The 27461-nt window shown below is 45.1% G+C and overlaps 2 protein-coding genes across 16 annotated transcripts in view; both read right to left on the bottom strand.

Moving 5' to 3' along the window:
• Positions 1-478: 478 nt before the first annotated feature.
• Positions 479-15610, bottom strand: OGG1 (8-oxoguanine DNA glycosylase). 2 transcript variants are annotated; one of them, XM_026682658.2, is made up of 7 exons: positions 15215-15610; positions 10726-11099; positions 9851-10030; positions 6750-6931; positions 5425-5572; positions 4128-4177; positions 479-3607 (listed from the first exon to the last, which is right to left on the bottom strand). In XM_026682658.2, the coding sequence occupies exons 1-7, from the start codon at positions 15433-15435 to the stop codon at positions 3503-3505; spliced, it is 1260 nt and encodes a 419-aa protein (XP_026538443.1). In that variant the 5' UTR covers positions 15436-15610; the 3' UTR covers positions 479-3502. The 2 variants fall into 2 exon arrangements, with proteins under 2 accessions (XP_026538443.1, XP_087810598.1); XM_087954472.1 differs by lacking the exon at positions 9851-10030 and having other exon boundaries at positions 15215-15510.
• Positions 15611-19049: 3439 nt separating this feature from the next.
• BRPF1 (bromodomain and PHD finger containing 1) overlaps positions 19050-27461 on the bottom strand; it is a 32580-nt gene continuing 24168 nt past the window's right edge. For 5 of the 14 annotated variants that reach the window (XM_087954470.1, XM_087954465.1, XM_087954466.1 and 2 more), the window contains 6 exons: positions 26698-26952; positions 24549-24696; positions 23473-23609; positions 23245-23363; positions 20168-20322; positions 19050-19930 (listed from right to left, as the gene is read on the bottom strand). In XM_087954470.1, the coding sequence (XP_087810596.1) occupies positions 19747-19930; positions 20168-20322; positions 23245-23363; positions 23473-23609; positions 24549-24696; positions 26698-26952 (998 nt within the window). In that variant the 3' untranslated portion in view covers positions 19050-19746. Of the gene's footprint in view, positions 19931-20167; positions 20323-23244; positions 23364-23472; positions 23610-24548; positions 24697-26697; positions 26983-27461 lie in introns of all 14 variants that reach the window. The other 9 variants (XM_087954463.1, XM_087954459.1, XM_087954460.1 and 6 more) reach the window with 3 other exon arrangements.

Consider the following 27461-nt stretch of genomic DNA (forward strand, 5'->3'; position numbering starts at 1 on the left):
GGGTGGAATTTAAAAGTAAGAACAGACTGATAAAATTCATGTATTTCTCTTCGGCTTCTTAGTTGCATGAAATAGAAGTGGGAGACTGAATTCGGCAATTCTTTCTTTGAAAGTAGCTGAGAAACTTTCTAGTGAAGATTCCATTCTTAAAATGTTTTACCCGTCTTCCTCCATGGCAGACCTGGAGCCATTTATCTGATATAACTTGGGCTTTCCCCATGCTTCAGTCTCTTCTCCTGACTGATCTGAAAGCTTATAGCTTTTCATTTTGTCTTCTAGCTTATAGCTTTTCATTTTCTTCCACCCTCTCAGTTCAAGAGGAACTTCATAACTCTGAAGTTTCTAAGCTGCTGCTTGTTCGTGTATTAAAAGGGAAGCACCCAAGCCGAGCCTCCAGGTTTGCCTAAGGCCGGCCCCAAAAGAGGAAACCGTCATTGAGGGAACTAACGTGAACAGACAAACCATGCTAGAAGAGGCCTAAGGGACAAACCAGGATTGTTTTATTATGATTGATACATCACTTAGAAATAACTTAGAAGCACTTTATAAAAGGATAAAAATAAGTAGATCTTTGCCCAAAACCACTAGAAATGGTCAAAGACAAAAGGAAGAAATGGACTTGGGCAAGAGAGAATACATATGTATATATAACAGTTTTCTAAAACAGTACACAATAAAAAAACGGGCCACAGCCAGACCAGATCTGTTAGTGAGATTCAAGGAAATGTAAATGTTGCTTGAAATCAGAAAAATGCTCAGTTAGGCTGCAGCACACTTATCGTTTAGGTTTAGGAATCTAATGTACAACTTCTTTATAGAAACAAAGAAAATTCATGAAAGCGAGAAAAGGTAGATATTACAAGGGATTGAATATTAGGGGGTAGCGTTCTAAATACATGAGGCAGCAAAAGAGAATTGGAACTGTTGTGACACATATACGTAAGCAAATACAAAAAGAAAAAGGAATCGGCTCAACATCTGGATGAGCATCAAAACATCCTACCATAAATGAAACAAAGTACCTTTTAAAACACATTCCTATTAACGCTGGATTCTAGCACCACAAATACTGTTGCCACTTCGGTTAAACCACCTGGAAATCAGCCTTATGTCCAATGACCAGTGCTTCTTTTAGAACAAGGGTCTCCAAACTTGGTGACTTTAAGAGTTGTGGACTTCAATTTCCAGAATTCCTCAGTCATACTTTAGAACAGAGGTCTCCAAACTTGGCCACTTTAAGACTTGTGGACTTCAACTCCCAAAATTCCTCAGCCAGCAAAGCTGGCTGAGGAATTCTGGGAGTTGAAGTCCACAAGTCTTAAAGTGGCCAAGTTTGGGGACCTCTGCTTTACAATATCATCATCAGCAAAACACACATCAGCTGGAGATGGTCTTCACTTATAGTGCAACCCACTTCATTTACTCGGGTGTGTAACCTGTTCTGAATTCAAGAAGGCTCTTCTCCAGGTAAGTGGGCAAAAGACTGAAGGATCTGAGTTAGAGTTAGGTAAGATTAACTTACTGCATGGGACACAACTGTGTGGCAAGACAATATTGTGGCAAGACTGACAATATTGTAAAAAAAAAAACCACTAGCACCCTCAGCCAACTTTGAATGGTAGGGATCCCTCTTCTCTTAGCTAATACGCCAATGGTCAATTAATAAAAATAGAGCTGGAAGAGATTTGGAGGTCTTCTAGTCCACCCCCTGCTCAAGCGAACCTATGGCACACATGCCACAAGTGGCATGCAGAGCCATTTGTGCCGGAAAGTAAGCTGCAGGCAAATTTACCTCACTGCGCATGCACGCTCCTCACAACTGATTTTCAGGTTTGAGGCCTTTTCTGGCCTCCCAGAGGCTTAAGGAAGGCTTTGCAGGCTGAAAACTAGGCCCATTTCATCACTTCCTGTTTTTCTGGAAATACCGGAAGTGACGAAAGGGGCCTAGTTTTTGGCCTGCAGAAGCCTTTCTCAAGCCTCTAGGAGGCTGAAAAAGGCCTCAAACCAGCCAAAAATCAGCTGTGAGGCACAGTACAGTTAAGGGGGCGGCAGGGGTAGGGGTGGGGATTGCGCACACATGCGTAGGGGGCATGGGGGGCATGCATTGCCTTCTGGGTGCTGGCACATGAGCGCGAGCGTGCACAATTTTTGGCACAGGAGCCCAAATAGGTTAGCCGCCACTGCCCTATACCATTTCAGAGAAGTGACTGTCCAGTCTCTTCTTAAAAACCTCCAGTGATGAAGCACTCACGACTTCTGAAGGCAAGCTGTTCCACTGGTTAATTGTTCGCACTGTTAGGAAGTTCCAGGTTGCTTCTCTCTTTGGTTAGTTTCCATCCACTGTTTCTTGTCCTGCCCTCTGGTGCTTTGGAAAATAAATTGACCCCCTCCTCTTTGTGGCAGCCTCTCAAATATTGGAATACTGCTACATGTCCCCCCAAATTCTCCCCTAGGTGAGAATAGATCCACCACCCAAAGTCAGCCTATCGCAAGCAGCCTCTGAATTGATTCAGCATTAACAGAGTGCCTGCAGCCCAGTACATACACGGTTTTATGAATGAGAGAGCACACGAACTTGGCCATACATTTTGTCCCTTCTAAAAAAAAGGACTAGTCTTATTTTTATGAGAGGCGGGATGGCTCAGCAAGTTGGAAAGCTGTCAGCCTGGGTTTGAGATCCCAGGTGCCACACGACAGGATGAGCTCCTGTTCCTTGCCCCAGCTCCTGCCAACCTAGCAGTTCGAAAGCAAGTCGATAAACAGCTATCGTAAGGTAACTGTATTCTGTGTGCCTCGTTGTATTAATCGTGCTGGCCACCTGACCGTGGAAGTGAGTTCAGACAGCGATGGCTCCCTCAGCTAAGAAATTGAGATGAACACCGCCCGCTTACAACGAGACAGGGAAAACCTTTACCTTAATTTTATGTGGTACCATTAAGTTACTGGTGATATTTAACAGACTCAATAGCTCAAGTTCCTCTGGGGAAAACCCATTCAATGTATCCCTTCCCTCAGGCAACTGTTATCAACCTCACTATTTAACGGGTATTTAATGGGAGTCCAGATTGCTCCCTGGCTGATGTTTTTCACCTCTTTCCAAACAACTAAATCGATGGCCCCCAGGTTCAGAGATAATGATTCTCCCATGGCCTGCTTGAAAAAACTGCCTTATACCCAGTTACCAATGCACAGCAAGCCTATTGCGATTACAAAAGTCACAAGGAAGAAGTGGGAAACGTTCTACTGTTTAAAACACATGGCAGCTCCATGAGATGCTTAGGCTACAAGCAACCTCTGGTGGGAAAAAAAAAAAAACAATTAAATTTAAAAAAACAAAAGGAGCAACTGAGGATCCCCTAGCAACCTCAGCCTTCCTCAGCGGCTCACAGAATCCTTATTCTTAGCATGGGTGATTTCTCTCTGGCTCCAGCCATTAGCAGGGAAGCTCTTCTTCCTTGCCCGTATCAGTCCCATAAATAAGGCGGAGCTGCAAGAGAAGTTACTATGTCAAGGTGGAGTGGCTGCTCTGGGCCACTTTGATGCAACGGTGTTTGGCATTCGGATCTGGGGACTCCTGGTTCTTCCTTAGGTCGGCACAAAACAGGACCTGGCAAGAGAGGGAAAAATCTGGATGGCACAAAGGGTTACAGTTATTCAAAAAGAAAATGGGACCTATCAGATACGGCTGCAAATATCCAGGTCACCTGTGGATGGCAGTCAGGAGGATAATTTTTTTCCTGTCTCAGTGCTTCCACCTAGTGGTTATTCAAATTTTTGAAACTCACATGTATACAGATCAAATCAGTCAATCCTAAGGGAAATCCACCCGGAGTGTTCTTTGGAAGGGCAGATACTGAAGCTAAGCTCAAATACTTTGGCCACCAAATGAGAACAGAGGACTCGCTAGAAAAGGTAAGATAGACAGCTTTAAGAATTCAGATTCTAGGGTTGTTGAGCTGTGTCTTCTAAATCGGTCCTGTAGTTTGCTAATATAAGGAAGACAGAAAGTTTATGCAGCATACACAGAGGAAGATTCTCCTAGTCTGGCATCTTACCCTCCTCTGGCAACAGCGAACAGCGAGCACTGAGCAGTAAATGGGAGAACAGGAAAGCAATTTCATACTTACCGCTTGTGCCCATCCAGAATACGGTCCCCAAAGGCTACGGAAGAAATTTCCTGAAGGCAAAACAAACTTAAATTAGAATGTGGCAGAGAACAAGCCCACAGAGCCTGAACAGCAGAATAAGGGTTGATTTCTCAAATTAGTTCACATCCCTTCCCATACAATTGTATTTCAGTTCTAGGGGGTTGCTGGAGGAGAAATGAAACATTTAACAGAACTTGCATCAAGCTTCAAATATCTATGTAACAGAGGCCTCCTGTTCCAAAATATGCAGAAAACAATCACTTCTATTTTAAGGGGTTCTTTTTTCAAACTAAAAGAGGCTTTTACAGAGTATTTTGCCATTTTCTTACATTGCCATAAATCTTAATATTGTTTCGTTGCAGTAATGGTTATATAATATGATTAGGGTTTATTATCATTCTATGATTTAAGAGGTTTAAAAATAGAGAAAGAAAAATAAACATTCTACCCATGTTAATTACAATTTAGGATGGCAACATTCCAAGCATAAAAATATTTGGCTTTTCATCCATCGATCCATACTTGAAGCCCTTCATCTGTTGGAAAGTACATTTTCTTTATGGAGCTCAACTAGGCCCTTTGCTTAACTTTACTCCCCTGAAGCTCATTCAGTCTACGCTTTTAGGAACTGTCTTCCAGAGACCTCAAGGTGTCCCAAGACTGGACTACAACTAGAGGCAATGCAGTGGAAGACCAGGTAAGCTGACCTATCTAGTTTAGTTATCCTTCCTTCTACCAAGACTATCCTTTGTAACACTACCTGATAAAAAAGGGAACCTCGTGGAAATAAAGTTTGCTTAAGGAACTGCTATTGATAATTCCTCCCTGCTTCCTGTAAAGGCTAATGCCCTCTGGTTGCTTCCTGCAATGCTTCCTGTAAGGCTAATGCCCTCCCGTTTTATCAGAGTTTATAATTGGCCACTATAGGAAATAAGATGTTCTAGTGAATAGGTGCGAACTGGTAGACTCCCATGCTCCAATTCCGCTCCCACAAGAGCCCTGGTGGCACAGTGGTCAGAATGTAGTATTGCAGGCAAACTCAATGCTCACTGTCAGAAGTTCAATCCTGACGGGCTCAAGCTTGACTCAGCCTTCCATCTTTCTTAAGTTGGTAAAATGAGGACCTAGATTGTTGAGGACAACGTGCTGATGTTCTAAACTGCCCAGAGAGTGCTGTAAAGCACTATGGGGCAGTATATAAGTGCTGTTGCTGCTGCTAAATGTTGCTATTTAAGATGGCTGCCAGCAAGCAGAACCTGTTCCAAAGCACCCTCACCAATCTCTCGATGGACTCGCTCCGTCACACTGCGGGCCCCCATCCCCAACTCTTGGCCATAGTAACGTTTGGCAACCTGCCATATGTGGGTGTCCACTGGTACAGCCTCAGTCTTGTCCAGTGCCATGAGGCACACACAGTCAGCCACCTGCGAGGGAAAGGAAACAGTTGCACCATAACAAATTTAACCATATTCTCTGTATCCTGGGTCCCCAACCCCGCTGGGCTGCTGCCCACTACCGAGCCCTTCGGAACCAGGCCACTGAAGTGACTGGCAAGAGCTCACAGGAGCATTGTGTCCCCGTTGCACAGTGGGTAAGCACGGGTGTATGTGCTCCATTTGCACGAACAGCGGGCACACATACCCACTGCTTGCGTGTGGAGCCATTCCCCACTCCCTCCACCCACCGGGCTGAGCTGCAAAGCCAGAAAGATTGGGAAACTCTGCTCTATATTGTTGATATACCAATATCAACCATAAATAAGAATTCCAATACCATATGGCATGTTAAAGCAATTGAAGTCCATCTAACCACAGCAACAAACAATAAACGTAACAAATAAATGCAGATAGCATCAACGTCCCAACATAACCCCAAATTCTCTTCAGATGTTACAAAGGGGAAGCCAGTCTAGCTTCTAGAACAGGGGTCTTTTAAGACTTGTGGACTTCGCTCTCAGAATTCTGGGAGTTAAAATCCACAAGTCTTAATGTTGCCAAATTTCCCTGCTCTAGTGGGAGGCTGATCCTCAAAATAGGGGCCATTATAATGATTGCAGGCTTCTTCAGTTTCCCTTGCCTCATGAAATGGGAAACCACCAAATAGTTTTCCCTAGGATGAACAAATCAAGTTTAATTATTCTAGTTGGAAAATACCACTGTTACTGTTTGGCTATCAGAGATAATCAGAAATCGGGGCAAGGAAAGGGGGGGCGTTTGGCTTTTGCCTTAAGCCAACTGGGGCCGCAAATTTGGGCCTCAGCTAGGTTTTTATTTTAAAATACAGTGAAAACAACAGTCCAGTGTTTAGTTGGGGCCTCAGACTCAGGCCTTTGCTGTGTTTTTACTTCAAAAAGTTATAATCCACTGTTTTGTTGCCTAAATTGTCATTTTTCTTTCTGTTATCTGAGGCCTCAAAAGTTGGAATTGGGCTAGGTGTGTCTGGATCTTGGGGAGGGGGGGTGGCTTGATCATCTCCCATAGCAAAAACAAAGCTACCTCAAACCCTTTTTCACAAGCCGCAACTACACACAGGCACAACTGAACCCACATGCTTTGGCTAAAGAAGCAAAACAGGGAGGGAGGGAGCCAAGTTCATGCTCACCTTGACTCCCACTCCTGGAAGGGTGCACAAAGCATGACGGGCCTGCTCATAAGGGACAGTGCGCAACTGCTGGAGGCCAGCGGCCCCTCCAAGAGTCTTCAGGACAGCCCGGGCGCTCTCGCTAATAAACCGTGCCCGATAACCGAATCCAAGGTCCCTCAGCCGAGCCTCTGTATCTGCTCCTGCAAGGTGGAGAAATGAAACCAAATCCAGAAATAATTATATTTTCAAGAAGAAACAGAGCTGCCTCTTGGGAGTGATGGGTGGCATGTAAATTTAATAAATAAACAAGCAGCGAAACATCAATCAACTGCCTAACAATGAGAAATTGACAGCTTGCAACCAGCCAACTGAAGGAACAATAGAATGACACCATCATTTTAACGGAGTGTAGGAAGTTAGCACCCACTCCTCTCCTAGACAATGGAAATATCCTAGGAAATATTAAAAAGGCAGAGTATTTCCCCTAAAAAGAGTAAAGTAGAAACTCAGAGGCAGAAACTCAGCCCCCCCCCCACCTTTGTTAATGGGTGGGCGATTAAGGCTTGGGCCAGAATACTTTACATAACAAAGATCTCTAGGTAAAGGTATAGCAATTGCCCAAGAGCCCTTTCAGTGCAGCAGCATCACCCAGCAAGGCTCAACCAAGCCTGGAACTCAGGAAAGCCTACAAAGTTAGCTAAGACCCCCGACCCTGGGAGTCTGAGAGCCAATGGGATAAATTTCTTGCACAGGAACAGGAAACACTAAGGTAGGACCCGACAGAGGGTATATAAGGGTCTCTCAGCATCTTGGCTGGCCCCTTTTTCTCCTTTCCTTCACCTTGGAGCATGTGATCATCCTTCTTTGGAGCTTTGAGCCTGTCTACCATTAAACCATCTTTCCAAACAGCCTCCATGTTTCCAGTATCTTTTTCCCCACTTGGAACTGAACCCAGAAGGCTATTTCTTACAACAGGAGTTACCTACTCCAAAATAAGATTTTAATCAGAGAAGGATTAGTTTTGTTCATTTTAGTCCCAACCGTACATTTGCTACTGTTCTCGCCAAATCTTTCAAAAAACTGTTAACCAGCTCTTTGTTAAAAAAAAAACCCAGAATTTTCCTTTGGCAAACAAATAGAATTTCTGCTACAGGATGGATCTTAGTAGCTCATCTGTGGGACGTATTTTATTCTCTTTTAACTTGTTTCAGTTACCTAAGCTACCAGTTACTTGGCTCCATTCTAGCAATGAGCAATAACTATTAAGCGAAGGTGCAAATGGGAAGTGCATCAAGTCAACCCTTCACTGGCATGTCTTTACACATCTAACAAAACTGTATCCTTGCCCAAGGAAAGATTCAAAGGATCTTTCAAGGAAGATTTGGCAAAGTTTAGTTTATGAGCCTGTGTATCTTCTCCCAGTTCCTTCCATTCATTCTTTCTGTTCTATTGATTGATGGTGAGAAGACTAGGCAGGCCCGAAACCAACTGTGGATGTCTACATTCCCAACAATTGTCAATTCCCTATTTAAATTAAACTTCCAGCACTTCCATGTGCAATCTTACGTTGATTTTTCCTTCAGATCATTGTCCACTTGGGTGTATTCATCTTTTACAAGCCTGAATTGCCAATGGATTCCTTATCCTTTCTGAATCATGTTCCCAAGCACTTAGAACATTTCTTCAGCTATATGACCTACAATAAATTAAGAGATCTTAAATAACTGTTGAATTGGTCTTCAGAGAGCCATATTGAGAGAGCCTACAAAACACATGGCTCTCAAGAGTTTTCCTCGCTGCAGATTGCTGAGAGATTTTGATACCGGTGGTATACAAAGCATAGTAAGTGAAAAGTCCTGTTCTGATAGGAATTATGACCACAACTAAGGTACATGGACATTTATTTAATTATCTATGCTCTTTATCATTTCAGAAAGGGCTACTTTGCAATTTAAAGCAGAACTGTAGGAAAGTTTCACATTGAATCAGCCAGCACTATGACCCTAAAGTGGAGACAGATATCAGAAATCAGACCAACGGTCCTTCCAGAGTTAAACCAGGGGTCCCCAACCTTGGCACCTTTAAGACTTGTGAACTTCAACTCCCAGAATTCTCCAGCCAGCATTCTAGGAGTTGAAGTTCACTAGTCTTAACGTTGCCAAGTTTGGAGACCTCTGAGTTAAACGGATAATGGGGAAAGAGGAAATTATGACCAGGGCCATCTGAAACAGGAAGGTTAAAAAGAGTGTTCCCACACTCTCCCCTCTGGCATTCTGCAAACACTCCAAAAGATCTTTGACGTCAACTAAGAACTTCCCTATGTGTGGTGAAGAGAAAGCATCTATGTGAGGAAGTGCCAGTTCTTCAGACTCAGTGCTCGTTAAACATAAAGGTTGCTTGGAAGAAAGAAACAGGTGTGAGGATTGGAGGAGAAGGATGAGGGAGATGGCAGATGCCAGAGGATGACAAGGAGAAGCCTTCAGAGATCGTGTCTGCTACCTGAATGCTCAACCTTGACAAGACTTGTGGACTTCAACTCCCAGAATTCCCCAGCCAGCATGAGGAATTCTGGGAGTCGAAGTCCACAAACCTTAAAGTTGCCGAGGTTGGACACCCCTGGCCTACTGGATTACCTGATGAGGCCTGTCTTAGTAAACTCCTCTATCCTTCTGTGCTGCGTGGTCGAGACTCAACTCATTGCCTGGGCTGTTACATGCAAGTCAGCATGAATAATGGTATGTGGGAATGATCTTGGAAGATGGGGGAAAGACACACAACCAAGGGAATAGATGGATAAAGGGCAGATTTCCCTGAAGCAGGAATATGAATGTAGCACATATGTCTTTTAATATGGAGGGCGGGGGAAGAAGAGCATTTCTTTTTGATGTAGTCTGGAGGCCTTTAAGAAGAGACTGGACAGCCATTTACCAGATATTGTACATGTCCCCTGCGAGAATGGGGGTTGGACTAGATGACCTCGAAGGTCCCTTCCAGCACTGTTACCGACATTGATGTGCCCTTTTGGGGATAGAACAGGAAGCGGAGAAGGAGTCAGGGACGTAGCGGGATGGTTTGAGGAGGGAAAGGCCGCAAAGCAACTTTGAGGCCTAAGGTTTTACCTGCCATTGCCTGCAGTGAGGGGAAGGCGTGATAGGTCTTGGTGTCCAGCTGGCAGAGGCGGCGCCCAAAGGCCTGGCACAGGTGTTGAATCATGTTGGTGATGCGGGACAGGTGATTGTTGGAGGTGCAGATAAAGGAGAAGAGGCACTCCACCGGGTCCTGCCGCAGCACCCGGACGCCTGAGGGAAGAAAGAGTCACTAGGTCTTTTCCTGCCATCCGTTTGCTATGTTTCCTATCACTAGTCACGTACTTTATGTTTAATCTAAGGAGTTCAGTTTTCTTCGCTGCTGAATTATACAGTGGTTTCTGATTTCTGGGTTTTCGTGGTACCAGCAGTAAGGAGAGAGAGAACCCTGAGCAAGAAAGCCTCACCAAAAAAAGGAAAGTATTTGTAGCTCAAGGTTGACATGAGGGTGCTCTCTGAGCTTGGTTGTTTTCTTGCAGACATTTCATTACCCAGCTAGGTAACATCATCAGTGCAGCATTTTATTATCTGCAGTGCAGGTAATAATAAAATGTCTGTAAAAAAACAACCAAGCTCAGAGAGCACCAAGGACCCCTCAAGAAAGCCTCGTTTTGGGGGTCACTTGTCTGTTCGTTTTCAAATCTCCCCCTCTGCCGGACAAGGACAATGTTTGTTCCCTAAGATGCATACAAATAAAGACATTTAAGAATTCAATTCTGTGCTCTTGATATAAGACACAGATTTGCCACTTGTCAGTTACTCTCAACTAAATAAAACATCGCTGAAAACAAGTGTTCACACACAAATTAGGATATTGTACTATCTCTTAATCCTGTAAAAAAACATCCATATATTTTTTACTGTAGCAGTACATCACTCTGCAGCGCTAGTTCTTTAAGTTTGCCTACCTGGGAATTTAACACCTACTTCCCGGAAATGCGAGTCAACATAAGACCAACCCTGGTATAGCCCAGATACATTTACATGCAGCTGGAAATAGTCATGGAGGATCTGAGAAGGAGTCAGCCCATCTATTGCCCGAGCCAGCTCTCCAGACAAATGGCTGCCCGAACGTTCGCTTGTCCCAGGACGGTTAGGTTCTGGCTGTGTTTGCTTCCTGCTCTTCTTCAGGGGAGGTTCGGAGAGGCCTTCTTCATCTCTGCCACCGTCCTCCTTTTCCTCCTCATGTAAGGTGTACCAGAGATGTTCCTCAGACTGAGTGAGAGTCCAGACTCGTCCAGCCAGCACACCAGTCCAGTAGCCAGGGCTGGTTTCAGACCACCTGAGAAAAATCGCAGGCTTGGTTTAGCATCAGAAACAGCCAAGGGTCACCTACAAAGGCTACCCAGATTCTCAGTCAAGACAGGTAATCCTCAACATACAACTGCATGAAAAAGTGAATTATGGCCGTTTTCACACTTACGACCATTGTAGCATCCCCTGTGGTTAAAGGTAAAGGTTCCTCTCGCACATCCATGCTAGTCGTTTCCGGCTCTAGGGGGCGGTGCTCATCTCCCCTACAAAGCCGAGGAGCCAGCGCTGTCCGAAGACGTCTCCGTGGTTATGTGACCGGCATGGCTAAACGCCGAAGGTGCATGGAACGCTGTTCTCTTCCCACCAAAGGGGTCCCTATTTTTCTACTTGCATTTTTTACATGCTTTCGAACTGCTAGGTTGGCAGAAGCTGGGACAAGTAACAGGAGCTGACTCCGTTACGTGGTGCTAGGGATTCGAACCACCGAACTGACCGGCCTTTCTGATCGACAAGCTCAGCGTCTTAGCCACTGAGCCACTGTGTCCCCTGTGGTTACGTAATCAAAATTCAGATGCTTGGCAACGGAGTCATATTTATGACGGTTGCAGTGTCCCGGGGGTCATGGGATCACGTTTTGCAATTTTCTGACAAGCAAAATCAATGGGGAAGCCAGATTCACCTAACAACCATGTGACTAATGTTAACTTCAGTGATTCACTTAACAACTGTGACAAGAATGGTCGTAAAATGGGACAAACTTCACTTAACAACTGTCACACTTAGAAACAGTGATGTTGGGCTCAATTGTAGTTGTAAGTCAAGGACTACCTGTATGTAGATATTGTTTTTGTCAATTGATGGCTGATTTGTCAGGGTGTCAGGCTTCTAGGTATCCTCTAGTGTCCCTGAACTTGGCTTGTTCTAGGATGGTCACAGTTTCCCAGTTGAAACTATGATTTAAGTCTATCCAGGTGTTGTGAAATTAAGGAGTTTTCATTGTGTCTTCCAACTGCTGGTTGGTGTGCATGGAATTGGGGTGTGCTAAAACACTATATACAGATTTGTTATGGTGTGGTATGTCCAGTTCTTGGAAAGTATCCTCACTTTAAGTATTAATAATTATATTAAAATTGCATGATGAGAATGCTAACTGATCTTAGGAGCCAAGATAATGAAAAGAAAACAGTACACCTAGTAACTTTTAAGCATGCAAAATGGGAAAAGAAAAAAAATGGAAGCTTCTTATAGCTACAGTAGTGAGCTTGTTTTTCAACTAACTTGATAGCGTCTCTGACAGCTGCTCTCCAATCAACTCTGATCAACTATCTCAGGGGTCCCCAACCACCGGTCCGCGGACCGGTACCGGTCCGTGGAACAGGTCCTACCGGGCCGCTGGCTTGCTGGGTGCCGCCATCTTGTTTTGATGAAAAAGGGCTTCCGGTGAGCTTTTCCGGGTGATGAAAGCTCACCGGAAGCACTTTTTCATCAAAACAAGATGGCGGCGCCAGCTGATGTCAGTACCGGGCCGCGCCATAAAAAAGGTTGGGGATACCGGGCCGCGGCGTAAAAAAGGTTGGGGATCACTGAACTATCTGAACTATTTGGCTGGGACAGCACAACCAGTGACAGAAGCTGGGCCTATGTTCTACCGTTCAGCTACTCCCTTTCCCCAAACATCCCTTCTAAAGTTATAAAAGCTCTTATTATTTCCTGCCTTTTATCTACATAGCACTCAAAGGTAAACAATCTAAATTGTTATTGGCTAACATGCAATTATCTTTATTAGTGATGCAATTAAAAAAAAAAAGATGGTTGGGAAGTACAGGCTTAATTCCTTTATTGAAAATGGAAGGAGAAATAAATTTATTTCTGGAAGAAAGGCACTCCGTTGCTTGCAACTGACCAAGGAGAAGCTCCTTTCTCATATATCTCACAATTGGGCCTCTGAGAGTACAGGCAACGTTAATGGTATTTGAAAGAGATTCTCAGTCATCCGGGTCATTTAATGGTATTTCTTGCTTTAAAGCCTTGAATACTGCAATACCGCAGTATACTGCATCTAGTTTTGGTCACATTACAAAAGAGATGTTGAGACTTTGGACAAAGTGCAAAGAGCAATTAAGATGATTAAAGGCCTAAAGACAAAAACATGAAGAATGGTTGCAGGAATTGGGTATGGCCAATCTAGAGAAAAGAAGGACTAGGGGTGACATGATAGCAGTATTCTAGTATTTGAGGGGCTGTCACAAAGAGGAGCGGGGGTCAGTTTATTTTCCAAAGCACCAGAAGGCAGGAAATGAATCAAGGAGAGAAGCAATCTGGAACTAAGGAGAAACTTACTAACAGTGAGGACAATTAACCAGTGGAGCAGCTTTGCCTTTAGAAGTTGTGGGTGCTTCATCACTGGAGGTTTTTAAGACTGGTTTAGGGTTTCCTGCTTGAGCAGGGTGTTGGACTAGAGGACCTCCAAGGTCCCTTCCAGCTCTATTCTGATTATAGCCACACAATATACAAATAAAATAAAACTTGATATTCAGACTAAATTTTGTTACAGTCTCTAAAGAATTTCAGATTGTGGATGTAATGCAATTTGTCACTTTAGAGAAACAGTCTCAAAGGTGCTTTTTCAAAAGGCAACTGGACTTGGTTTTTTCCTTGAAGACGTTTTGCTTCTCGTCTAAGAAGCTTCTTCGCTTCTGACTGAATGGTGGAGGATGGAAGGATTTAAACCAGTCAGTCAGAACTGAAGAAGCATCTTGGATGAGAAGTGAAACATCTGCAAGGAAAAACAAAGTCTAGTTGCCTTTTTAAGAAGATGAGAAATATAATAGTAATACAGCCCTACTACACTGGTAAATATCTTTAGGCATAAGTGCTGCGGGAGTTGTGTGTTTAGCAGAATGATGGCATGGGGGAAAAACTAGCTTTGTGCCTAATTATTTTGGCATGCAATGCCCTATAGCGGCATCCTGAGGGGAGAAATTGAAACGGTTTATGTCTAGGATGAGAGGTCTATAAATATCATATTGTCTCAGCCCTCTTTCTAGCTTGTGAAGTATACAGGTCCTCAACGGAAGGCAGGCTGGTTACAATTGTTGTTGTTTTTTTTGTAGTCCTAACAATCTGTTGTACCTGTCCTGTTTACTTGCAGATTTCACCTGATCCAGGATATTTTTCATAGGTCTGTAAGTGATCTATAAAATCCTTGGTGCAAGTTGGACAATGAAGCATCTGCAAGCAAACAACTCAGAGCTCAGAGAGTAATAAAGACTCCCCCCCCCTTCACCCCCAAGCTACCTATATCTTCTTTTATTGCAGTGATCTCTCAGGTTCTCTGACAATACAATAGCAGCATGAGAGAAATCAGAGAGCCAATGGCTGTGCCCAGAGGGAACGGTTTGGAGCCCAAGATTATATGCAGAAAACAAAGGAGTTTAAAAGGACTGGATAGAATCTACTGATCAATCATGCTTAGAAGAATTAGAAGGTTTTTTTAAAAAAAAACATCTAATGATACTGTGGCTTTGGAAGGAGGGAGAAAAGGGCTAGCACCATTAGCAAAATGCAAATGGTAACCTTCCTTCCCCCCCAAAAAACCTAAGGAGTGCCGTTCTCTCTTTGCAAAAAGAAAGATCCTTCTTACAAGTGGTAAAGGGAAAAGAATCCCTGCGGATTCGCCAGCCCTTACCAACTGATAGGGGGCGGTGCTCATCTTCGTTTCTCTTACAAATGGGAGATGAATCAAAATAATAATAATAATAATTTTAAAAAAAAGATTGGTGATTGCGAATGATGGGAAAAGCCTGCAAAAGCATTGCTTGCACAAGCAGAACGTTATCGCCAGTATCTCTCGCTCTCCCCCCCCCCGTCTATTCTCTCTCGCGCGCGACCCTGTCGGGGCTTTTATGCATGCACTGGGCCTCTATGCACCCCAAAACCTGCACAACCTTGGGGCGCAGCCAAGGGGAAGCAAGGCAGCAATCCCAGAGAGGGACAAGCTAAACATGACTACTGAGGAAAAGCCGCCCAAGGGCGACGGCGATACAAAGAAAGAAAGAAAAGGGCCAAAGGGGCAAATTCAAGGGGGATGCTTTTGAAAAAGATTGCAATTCCTGGCTGGGAGCCGCCAGGGGGCGCACTAACCGGAAGGTCTGCCCGCCACAGAGTACCAGGTCGAGGCGGAGTTCGGTGCGCGGGCAAGGCAGGGAGCGCCAGGGAGTCGCTCGAGGCAGCTGGATGGGCCGGGCGTTCATGTTGTACCTTCTGCTGTCGCTGTCCTTAGGGAGGAGGCAGGGAGGAGCGCGCAGCTCTCGCTGCACCAGTTTGGCGCAAAACCCGTACCTCCGTGTCCGTAAGATCACCATAGAGAACGGCCCCTGAATTTAGAGGAGGGGCCGCGCAGGGGTAGAGCGGGGCAACCGCTCTCCGCTCTAGGCTGCGAGAGGAGGTCTTTGTGGTCTGCTTGGGCGGAAGCCCGGGTCTTTGGGCACAGGGCGAATTCTTCCTGTCCGCGGGTTTAAGGCTTGATAGGCGTGAAAAGGGTCTCTTGTACGTTACAAGACGGATGGGAAAGGAAGTGGCCCTTTCAGGGGAAAACGGAAATGGGTCTACCATTACCTGGAATGTCAAAATCAGGATAGCCAGTAGATGGTAGCACAATGTTCCTTGAACTGGATACTCTTTGCTATAATCGCAGTTTAAATATCTAGCAAGAGTTCCAGGCAGAAAACAATGCAAGCATCCTTTCTATTATCCTTTTTTTTCCTTGTCAGGCATGGGAGTTGGAAAGTTAGTCATGCCCGGATTAGGGGCATCGTTATTCTGAGGTTTTTTTAATTCTTGGCAGCCTTTTTTGTTCGTTTGGTTTAAAGTTATTTATATTGTTTTAGATAGGATAGATAGATAGATAGATAGATAGATAGATAGATAGATAGATAGATAGATAGATAGATAGATAGAATTCTTTATTGGCTAAATGTGATTGAACACACAAGGAATTTGTCTTGGTGCAAATGCTCTCAGTGTACATAAAAGAAAAGATACATAAAAGAAGAGATAAATTCTCTTCCCCACCCAGATTCGCCTTGACATGCCATATAAATTAACATGCAGTGGTATTTTACTTTCAAAATGTACACTATTGATAAAGGACATTTAGTACTGTATAGGGGAACACTTAACTGCTGACATTTCAAGGTGATAAGTCCTTAATCTTTCCTGAAAAAAGTGCTGGAAGGCACTTGAATTAAACACTTGATCCTCAAACACTCCATGGTTTGGTCTTAACAGCAACAAAAAAGCTAGATTTCCACTTCTTTTAGCTGTTTACTTGCTAAAACTCACATTAAGAATAATAGGATCACACCAGATAAATATGCTGATCATTGAAGCAGAAGCTGGAATTATAAATAGTATATGCTATCTGCCTCATAACATTTGAATCCCAGATTCTTCTTCTAAGTAATGCATTTTTTAAAATTACCCAAATTGATAAAATTAGTGGGTATATAATGCATATTTAATTTTAAACCATTGTTTTCATCATCATCAATCGTCCAAATACACATTTCATTAAAAATTACAATAATTTAAATGAGGTATACATTTGATCTTTGGATACTATAATTAATTAACCATCTCAAAGGCCAGCTCTATACTATTTTATACTAAAATAGTATGCAAGTTGTGTGAAATCAGAGCTCTTACTCAAACAAGTTTTTTTTAACCCTTTTTATGCTTGTGAGGATTCTTTGTTTTTCAGACTGGAGACATCATAGCATAGAAGATACCGTATTTGCCGGCGTATAAGACGACTGGGCGTATAAGACGACCCCAACATTTCCACTCAAAATATAGAGTTTGTTATATACTCGCCGTATAAGACTACCCCCTCTTCCGCACACCTTCCACTTTTGCATATATATTTTTTTGAGGCACTTTTGTGCACCGTGGAAACGAATCCCGTGAAGCCGAAAGGAGCAGCCAGCCTTCAGACCGATGTGGCGGGCCTCCTTCTCCCAGCTCCCAAGGAAGCAGGCGCTCAGCGGCCTCCGCCGCACCGCCCGGCTCCCGCTCAGGTATCCGGCTGGGGCTGTCAGGAGTTGTTACCGCTGGCGCGGCTCGCGCTCCAGTCCCGTGTTGCCTCGGGAAGGGAAAGGCCGGGCGGTGCGGGCGGAGGCCGGGCGGTGCGAGCGGAGGCCGCTGAGCGCCTTGTTTCCTTGGGAGCTGGGAGAAGGAGGCCTGCCTACATCGGCCTGAAGGCTGGCTCCTCCTTTCAGCTTCACGGAATTTGTTTCCACGGTGCGCAAAGTGCCTCGCCGCGGGCAGCCGCAGTGCTTCCCAATTACTATTTGCCGGCGTATAAGACGACCCGCGTATAAGACGACCCCCACTTGGAGGCATGTTTTTCAGGGCAAAAAAGTCGTCTTATACGCCGGCAAATACGGTAACTGTATAAACTGCTTTATTGTGGTCCATGCTTTTCCTAATAATACTTGCCCTGGGTTAACGCCATCCTCCTAGGTTTTGTAAGTTGATGTAGCCATGTAAATAATGATAGTTATTCCTTATAGCAACAGTCTTAAAAAATTTTATAGTGGCATACAATTTTTGCCTTCCTCCAAAAGTTCTTGTGTCTTGGGATTAGATGCTGCCTTGATGTAGTTGGTCTTTCTGGCTGCTCCCAAACTGCAGCCCAAAGTCTAAGCCAAACTCCAAATAGGAATCACACCACAATGGGTTAAATGTCTCTGGAGATTCTGAATCTTCCAGGTCATGGTTATCCCAAAGGGTTTTTTTTTAAAAAAGACAACTGGAGTACAGTGGGTTGCTTACAATCATTTGTAATTCTGGTAGTTGCCCTTTTGCTTACCTCCTGTAGTAACTGTACATTTCCGAACATCACTTCCTGCTTCATTGTCTGCTTGTTGTCTTATCCTCCACCATTTCTCCACACATCCACTGTTTTGTAGGTGAAGAGCCTGGGTGGGGTGAGGCTACCTATGGATGTTAGCAGGGTGCTAAAAATGCCAAGATATGGTTCAGTTAGCTGGACACCTGCAATATCAGTGTGTATGCTTGCAAGTAAACTTCAGAGAGGAATTAATAAGCTCATTCCCTTAGGTTTTTGGGGCAGTAAACTTTTACTGCCTTTGGGAGAGAAAGCATGAGTTTAGCCCTGGTGAATTAGAGATGGTGGGGTGGGAAGTGTTTCTGCTTTGCTGTTGTTGGTTTTTTTCAAATGCAGACAACAATCCCAGCTTCATACTCCCACAATGTTAGGATATATTTTTTATTTATAATTACATGGAATGATTCTCACACAGTTTAGATCTTCTAAAAAGGCTCTTTAGGGGGGGAAAAGGAAATTAAAGCTTTCTTTTAAAATACAACAAATGAAGTGACTGCAGTAGAAGGAAAGGTAGATGCACTATCTATAAACATTGGATGAAATGAATAGATTTGACAACAATCTCTCTAAAATAAGTAATTAGAAGCTTTTTTTTAAAAAAAAAAATACCATATGCATATTTAGCACTATTGGTCCAAAATGTGTCGTTATGTATAACCTGAAAACAAGTTATAGTGCTAAAATTTGCAAGATCTTTGTCATCTGGATGGGAAAAGCTTTGAGAATAATTTGTTGATGCTCTGAGCCCTTTGAAGGAAAAATGAAGTTTCAATGCAGTAAACTAAAATACAAGGAATGATGAAAACAATTCCTTACCCAATTTTTCTACAAAGTCAATCCTCACCATTTCTAGATATGAAATCTTACGTGTGTTGCTAATGCCCAATAAATAATGGTGATGGCTAGGCTAATCCTGATGACAGGATACTAAAGATAGCTTGAATGGTTGGGCAACTGATTAATCGAAGCCAAGAAAACAGACAACAAAGAGTCAGCACATCTTCTCATGACCATAGATACCCTTGTCCTTTCTGCAAAGAGAATTTTAAAAAGGCAACGAGCCCACTTGGTTCCAAAAGAGCCATTTTATTTTCTAAGAATCAATAGAGATCTTCTTTCTCCAAAATAAATACAAGTACAAATGCCCACCCGGCTGCAGCAGAAAGAGCCATGTTTCTACAAGGTGGGGGGAGGTGGGGGGGGGAAGAGGAAGGGGATCGGGCTGAGTCAGATTCCAAAAAGCTATAGTATCAAAATGTGCAAGTGAGAAGATGGTGGCCCTGCTCTGCAGAGTGTCGGTAGGGCTGGGCCGAGGAAAGGCTGATGGATCTGGACAGGTGCTATGATGCAGGGAAACGGGGCCAGACTCTGTATGTTGGGAGGGGTAGGTGTATGGAGCAGCCCAAATAATTTACATTCTCCCACTATTATACAGTTATCTTACAAAAGTCTAGAGCCTTAAAAGACCCAGAGAGTTAGGGTACTGCCCATAGGAGCTAGGCAGGCAGCTGGGTATTGCTCGTGCAGCTGGTCAGGGCGATTCCAGGCATGGAACAAAGGAAGGGCAGGCTGGCACAAGAGGTAGGCTTTGCCCACGTGAAGGGCACAGTGCTCTGTGGGTGTGCCCAGCACACTGGAGGAGCTGTTGGGTGCTCTGTGCAGGTCCCTGCAGCCAGGCTTCCCAAGGCTGGAGCTCCCTGCTCTCTTCTCCCGTACAGTCCAGCTGCACTGAATGAGCACCCAGGGCGGGAGCCCCTCGGGAGGGTCAGTCGCTCTCGCTGGAGTCGCTGGTCTGCTCTCCTTGCACCTTGTTCCGGTGCTGCATGGCTCGGTGATAGGCAATCTGGACAGACTTCCGGATGTTGGACTTGCGGCCTTCCAGCATCTTCTCCTTATCCAGGTCCTGGTTTACGCCGAGGGGCACGAGTTTGGTGCGGGGCAGCCACTGCCTGCAGGAAAGGAATGTGCGAAAGTCACTCCCAAAACAAGAGGGCTATTCCGTCCCCCCTGTTCCCCACTCTTCCTCTCAATTAACTCCCCCAGCCCTGTATCTCTTGCTTGAGCAGGGGGTTGGACTAGAAGACCTCCAGGGTTCCTTCCGGCTCTATTCTGATCGATTGATGGAGCTCTTGCCCTTTCTTTGTAGTTTTTGGGACCTGGGAAAGGGAAAGAGCTGCAGCCCTTACCAGGTGCGCTTGTTGTCGAAGAAGAGGACCAGGTAGAGATGCTCCCGTGCTTCCTGAGTCATTTGCTCTCCCAGCTTCAATACCTCCAAGGGGGGCACAGGAATGGGGACACCGTGGTGGAACATCCCTTCCCGGGGCATCTTCGGATCAATGATCTGCCACGAACAGAAGGGAAAAGATCAGCCATCTATATGATGTGTGATGAGGAGAGGTTTGCAGAAAAGCAGATTAAAAAGGGAACAGGCCCAGATTATGTGCACCTGCGGCAAAGGATTGAGAATGAATGTAGCATCTTGGATACAAAGTCACAGTGGGAACACTCAGCTGTAAACTCCAATTTGGCCAGAGTTCACCAAATAGTCTTTTGCTGTTAGTTATAGAACACGGGTCTCCTAAAACCTTAACTTTCAGAGATTTCTTCTTCCATGCTTTCATAGCACCTGTTTCTCATTTCTTATCACCTTTCCCCAGTCTAATCTCTTCAGATACACTAGTCCTCATAGTCTCCAGCTGACATATCCAACTGTCAAGTCAGTAATGATGGGAATTGCAATTGCAGAAGGGGGAAAAAAAATCAAATCTTTAAGACTCTCTGCTGTGTGTGGAAACGTGCCAAGAATTCTGCAATACTGCAGTGACAAAACCTGAGATGTTGTGTGTAGGAAAAAATAATTGCCACCCTGCTGTTTCTATTAGGATTGTCCTTGGGCTAGGAGGTTCTGACTATGCAAGTTGTATCGTTTATAACATGGCAAACACACTGTTCGGTAAGAAAGGGATGGAATGGTATCAGCAGGCCCAAAACAATAATGCTTCTCAACCATGGCAACTTGAAGGTGTGTAGACTTCAACTCCCAGAATTCCCCAGTTAGGTTTGCCAAGTTTGAGAAACCCCCTGCCATAAATGTCTGCAGAGATTCTCAGCCATCCAGGTCGTGGTTGTCCCAAAGGAGCTTTTTCAGGAGGCAACTGGACTTTCTGTTTTTTTTTTTTTGAAAAGCGAAATGTCTTCAAAAGATGAGAAGCGAAACGTCTTGCGCAGAGGCTCAGGGAGGGCGAAAAACGAGCCTTCCGGAAGTTCAGAAAGGCCGGAAATGAGCCCGTTTCCAGAGAGCCTCCGGAGCCCAGGGAGGCCATTTTTGCCCTCCCAGAGGCTCAAGGGAAGCCTCTGGAGGCCAGGGAGGGCAAAAACGCCTCCCCCTGCTGTGGTGCAGGAGGCGGACTAGGCCAGGGGTCACCAACCTTTTGGACCTCAGGGACCACCAAACTCATCATTTTAAATCCCAGGGAACACTAACTGGTTCTGTGGATGTGGCCTAATTTGTGGGTGTGGCTTGGTGGTCATGTGACTGGCTGGGCATGGCTTGTATGTAAACATTATAAATATTTATATAAATATTGATTTTTTTATTTAAAAAAAGAGCAACTTTCACCCAAAATCAGGCAAAGCAGGCAGGCAGATTGAGTTGCTCACAAAATCACAGATTCATTCAGAGATCTATCTATCTGCCATCGGCTAGCTCAGTCTGTCACATAAAATTTGCTTGCAAGCAAACTCACAAAATTAACTCACAACACACCATGTATGTAAATATTGATTTTTTTTATTTAAAAAAAGAGCAACTTTTACCCAAAATCAGGCAAAGCAGGCAGGCAGATTGAGTTGCTCACAAAATCACAGATTCATCCAGAGATCTATCTATCTGCCATCGGCTAGCTCAGTCTGTCACATAAAATTTGCTTGCTGTGAGTCTGCACCAAATAATAGAACCTTCAGTCCTAAGGGAGGTTCAGCTGTGCTTAAAAGCAGAGCTGAAGATCTAAAGACTAGCTAGAAAGCAAGAAATCCAACCATTTCATGCTTCCTAGCTAATCTAAATCTCCCAGCACAGCAGAACAGCTGATGGTCGGGGAAAAAAAAGGAAAAATAGCAACTTAGCAGGCAAGTTTGCCAGGTAAGGAGTGAGGGGGCGGGGAAGGTTCCCATGGGTCATGTGGGCAGTGCAGCCTTGTGTTTCTGCGCAGCCTGGATTAATTGCTTTGGGGGGGGGGGTGCTCTGGGGGTGAGATTTCTCTGTGGACCACCAAAATTTTCTCGCAGCCTACCAGTTGGTGACCGCTGGACTAGGACACACCCATCATGGCCATGCCCATCCAGCAACCGAGCAGAGAACTCTTTGCTAAAATTTCTGAAGCCCACGCCTGCCTACGGGGACAGACAAGTTAAAACAGCAGCAGAAAAATGTATGAAACTGACCCCCCCGCTCTGCCCCCCTCCCAAAATAGGCAGTGGTCTGATGTAATTACACAAGGCCCTGAGTTTTACTGAGCTCAAAAAAAAACCCAACCCCTATGGTCTCAACACATTTGAAAGATGCACAGTCACCGAGTATGTGCAGAAATAAAAAAAGACTACTGGATTTAAGCACACAGAGTCAAAATAAATTAAACTTCAATGCAGATTCTGCCTAAAATATTTATCTAGTTCTTAAAGATAACTGGTTTCTCAAGGCAAAACTATTTCTTTTGCCTGAATCGTCTCTGGAAACAATCCCAGCCATTTATTAGGACTTTCCAGGAGACGGGACACCCCAGCTCAGGTGCAGCAATTCCGGTCCCTGTTTCCCCAGGGTTCTGCCTTTGAATTTCAACAAAACAACTCTTTTTGTCCATCTAGAAGGGAGGGTATCCTTTGAGGGTATCCCAGGCCAGCAGAAGTTTACATTCAAACCCAGATGCCGACTAGCATTTAGAACGGCAGGAAGGCTGCAGGATTGTGAAGACTAGCCGGCTTTACAAAGCCAGATAAGTTCACTCCTTGGATCAAACTATAATGTATTTCTTTCTATTTTCTGGTCAAATGAATACTTAGCGATGGGTGCTCCATCACCAGAAGAGATTGGACAGCCATTTGTCTGAAATAGAGTCTCCTGCTTGAAGAGGGGGTGGGACTAGACGACCTCCAGGGTCCCTTCCAACTCTGTTATTCTATTCTTCTGATAATTTCTCTCTCTCTCTCTCACACACACAAGAGATACATACAAATATCTAACACCGGGTACATATTCAAAACCTACCAAAGCTGGATAAGATGGGTAACCCCGGCATTTGGCCCACACTAAGTCCAAGGCATCCAAAGGAGAATCTTCATCTTCAGAGAGCCATCCGGCTGATCGGCTGATACTCTTCCGGACCACTGCACACAGCAGAAGAAGAAGGAAAAAAAGGAGGGGGTTCTTTGCCATCCCTTTTGCCAACCCAGCCCTGACGGGGAAACCGGAAGAAATCGGCTCTCCTATACTCACTGCCATGGCCCACACCTCGGCCGGTTCCCACCGAATAGGACTCGTTTTCTGTCCCTGACGTGTCTTCGCTGCTGTCCTCTGGGAAGTTGACTCGGGAGAAAGAAGGCTTCCCTCGGCCTTGCTTGGAAGGCGTCGTGCTGTAAGGGAGAAATAACGGTCTCAGGGGTGGGGCCCGGAGAGGCGCTAACCACAACAAAGGGGCTGAAAGGAAGAGCGGCACTGGGAGGAGTGGAAGCTGAGGATAAGGGAGCCCAGAAGGCCTTTCATGAACTTGGCCTAGGAACAACGAGGCCTCCCAAGCAACTGGCAGGAGAACCCGAGGAAGCCAGACCAACAGGGCGAGTCCAAATAACCTTTAATCCAGTACCTTGTTTCCCAGGTTGGTTGTGCAAATGAATCGTTTATATGCAAAAGGCAGAAGCTAAGAGCCACGGCCCGCTGCATGCTTTCGCTCAACAATTTTGAGATGTCTTGCCTGTAGATACTAGAAATCATACATAGCTATCAAGGCTCAAAGCCACTGAGTCTTGTCTAATTTTCCTCTCAAGGCACATCTCACTGGAAAGATGCAACCGTTACAGAGTGTCAGCAATCTGCCCAGTACCTTTCCTTTGGCTTTCCTTGCTAGTAAGTGCCAGTTGTGCCTGTTCTATACTCAGATCCATACAACCTATGAGGTTCAAAGAGCACTCCCTACCAGAGTAGATAGAGGATGGCGCAGTGGTTAGAGTGCAGCACTGCAGGCTACTTCTGTGGCTGCCTGCAATTTGGCAGTTCAAATCCCACCAGGCTCAAGGTTGACCCAACCTTCCACCCTTCCGAGGTAGGTAAAACGAGGACCCAGATTGTTGGGGGCAATAGGCTGACTCTGTAAACCGCTGAGAGAGGTCTGTAAAAGCACTGTAAAGTGGCATATAAGTCTTAAATGCTACTGCTATTGCCGAATGCCCTTGTGGCAGTGCACCTTTAAGGCGCTGATGAAAAGAAAACCTGACAGGCTTGAAGAGCAACGCCCTCAAGAGTTACGGGGCTGCCGCAAAAGCGGGGTTTCCGTGGCAGGCTGGGCCTTCTGGTACCTGGTGCGATCTGAGGCTGCGCTGCTAGTGCTGGTGCTGCTTGACTCGGAATCGGAGCTGCTGCGTGGGAGGTTGTAGCCGCTGCGGTAGACAAGGAAGCTCTTCTTGACCGGCTGGCTGCCGCTGCTGAAACCGTTAGCTGGCAGATCTGGAGGGAGAGACGAAGCCATCAGAGAAAAGCCCGGGGGTCTAATGGCTGCAGTAAAGCTCACCAGGGACAAAACCTTCCTCCCAGGGCTACTGTCGGGCAACAATGGACAAAAATTGAGGTCACGGTTCAAGAAGCAAAGGCATCTGGGTATGGAGGCATCTGTCTGCGCCTGGCTTCTGCGGGTAGTCCTCAACATACAACCGCAACCGAGGCCAAAATCTCTGTGGCTGAACAAGGGAGTCACTAAGTGAGTTTTGCCTCCCTTTTTAACGACCTTTCTTGCCACCGTTGTTAAGTGGACCGCTGCAGTTGTTAAAAGTCAGCAGCACGGTGGTTAAGTGGAATCTGGCTTCCCCGTTTGACTTGGCTTGTCAGAAAAAATCCCAAAAGGGGATCGCATGACCACAGAAGACTGCAACCCTCATAAATAGGAGTCATTCGCCTGCAGTGGTCCTGTGAAAAACTGTCATGTCACATTTTTCAGGGCCGTTGTTAATATAAAATGATCGCTACATGGACGGTTGTAAGTCGAGGACTAACTGTACTGTAAAAGTAAAAATCTTGAGGAGAAAGAGGCTGAGCTGGTTTAAGAGGCCAACACTCTTGTCTGTCAATTATCCTCAACTCTGTTTAATAATTTCTTTTTTGAAATGCTTTTATTTCCTTATTAAATATGTACCTTGCTTCCTGCTTATATAGGCACTCCCTTTCGACTCTGTTGAGCGCATATATAAGCTGAAAAGCAGGGTATATAATTAATAAGGAAAAAGCAAATTTTTTTTCCTCCCCAAGCCATCATCACTCCCCGAATAACTTGCACAAGCTGCTTCCGGACGGTCGGCTCCCAGTCCCAAACACTGGACTTCCATAGTGGGCTCAATATTGAACCTCTGCAGCCTGACTCCCAAATCGGGGAGGCAAGACTTTGCATTTTTAGGTGTGTTTCAACACTGCATGTACATTTTTTTAAATAAAAAAAACCCAAGCATGAGTGCCATAAAAAGGCAACTGGGCTACAGCCTTACATCAGAATGTTTGTCTACAAATATATATCCTAACTATTATTGGTTGGCATCATCACATAACTAGGGAAGATATTCATTGGTTTGTTAAATTCATCTCTAATTTATTGCCAGCATTATCTGGTTAATTTTATAACAAGAGGCAAGAAAAAAGGCACCATTTAATTAGTCCCATTGAGAGCTCTGGCTGAGACTAAGAGAGCTGTAGGCCATCATGTGTGGAGGGTTGTCAGGCTAGGGGAAAGGCTTAGACTGTATAAGAATATAGAATTTATTATCCATGCTTCTCCTTGGTTCCCAATATGGATTTTTTTAATTAAAGAAAGAAGTTGAACTGTGGCAGGGTTCACAAATCATGCCAAGCCATCAGTTTGATTTAGTTTGCTTTAGACTTAACAAGTTGTATAAACACATTCAGTAAAACATGATTCAATAAACCATGCCTTAATATGATACAAAAAGTAAGCATTTATCTATCGGTCGTGTACTGAGCTCATTTATATAATGGCCCTTTTCCTTCACAGTGACGTTTTGAATTAAAACAATAAATATTTATCCAAGAGCCTTTATCAGTACTGCACCTTTAAAGTCAGATCCTTTGCAGATTTACTCTCATTAAGAGCCACTACATTCCCAGGGAAGCCTTAGGGAAGATTTTACAGGAAACCAAACTCCTCTTCTTTCATAAGAGCCACGGTGGCACAGTGGTGAGAGTGCAGTACTGCAGGCTACTTCTGCTGACTGCTGGCTGACTGCAATTTGGCAGTCCGAATCTCACCAGGCTCAAAGTTGACTCAGCTTTCCATACTTCTGAGGCCCAGATGGAGGACCCTGATTGTTGGGGGCCATAGGCTGACTCTGTAGAGAGAGCTGCAAAGCACTGTAAAGCGGCATGTAAGTCTAAGTGCTATTGCTATAAGGCACATAAAGTAGAACCAAGGTCCGGTGCTCAAGGTTTCCCTGCAGCTTCACTCACCAATCGGAGCGTCCTCAGCCGATTTGTCGCTGTCGCTGTCAGAGCTGGAGGTGGGGCGTGGGCTCCTCACCCGCTTGCGCTGCCGCTGGGATCCCATGATCGGGAGCTGAGGGGGCCCCACGGGGCTGTTCCCATGACCAGGAGCCAGCTGACTGTCACGGTTCTTGGGGGGGCGCCCAGGACGCTTTGGGGGCACAGCGGTTTTGGGATTCTTCTTGGAGAAGAGCACCGATGTTCTCCTGCCGACTTCGTGTGCTGGGGTGGAGGAGGAATTGGGGCCAAGGCCTGGAATGAGGCGGAGGCTTTGGTTTAGAGGAACAACTTGGGCACTTTGGGGCCAGGATCCTGTCTTCCAGAGACAAGGGCAGGTGGGCCTTGGTTAACCGTAGCAATTGGGACCAGAACTGTTGTGGTTACGTGAATCAACAAGGGTCATTAAGCGGGGAACATCACGTGGTCACCAATTGCAACCCCCTGCCGGCTTTCCCAGTGACTTGGCCTGTTGGAAGCCCAGGAAAGAAAGTTGCAAATGGTGACCATATGACTGTGATATGCTACCAGAACCAGAACTCTCAGGACAGGACTGGTCATAAGTACCACTCATTCAGTGCTGCTGTAAGTGCAAATCATCACGGAATGAGTAATCATTAACCAAGGACACCTGTAAGTTGAACAGCTGATTTTTAAGAGGGTGTTCAACCTTTCTGCTAAGGCCTTCTCCCCACTGCAATTGGAATGAACCTCAAACAGGGCAGTGCTTACTA

The sequence above is a fragment of the Notechis scutatus genome, chromosome 2 (assembly GCF_049901735.1).
Source record: "Notechis scutatus isolate UNSWTSFEM ecotype Mainland chromosome 2, rNotScu1.2, whole genome shotgun sequence".
Taxonomy (NCBI): Eukaryota; Metazoa; Chordata; class Lepidosauria; order Squamata; family Elapidae; genus Notechis; species Notechis scutatus.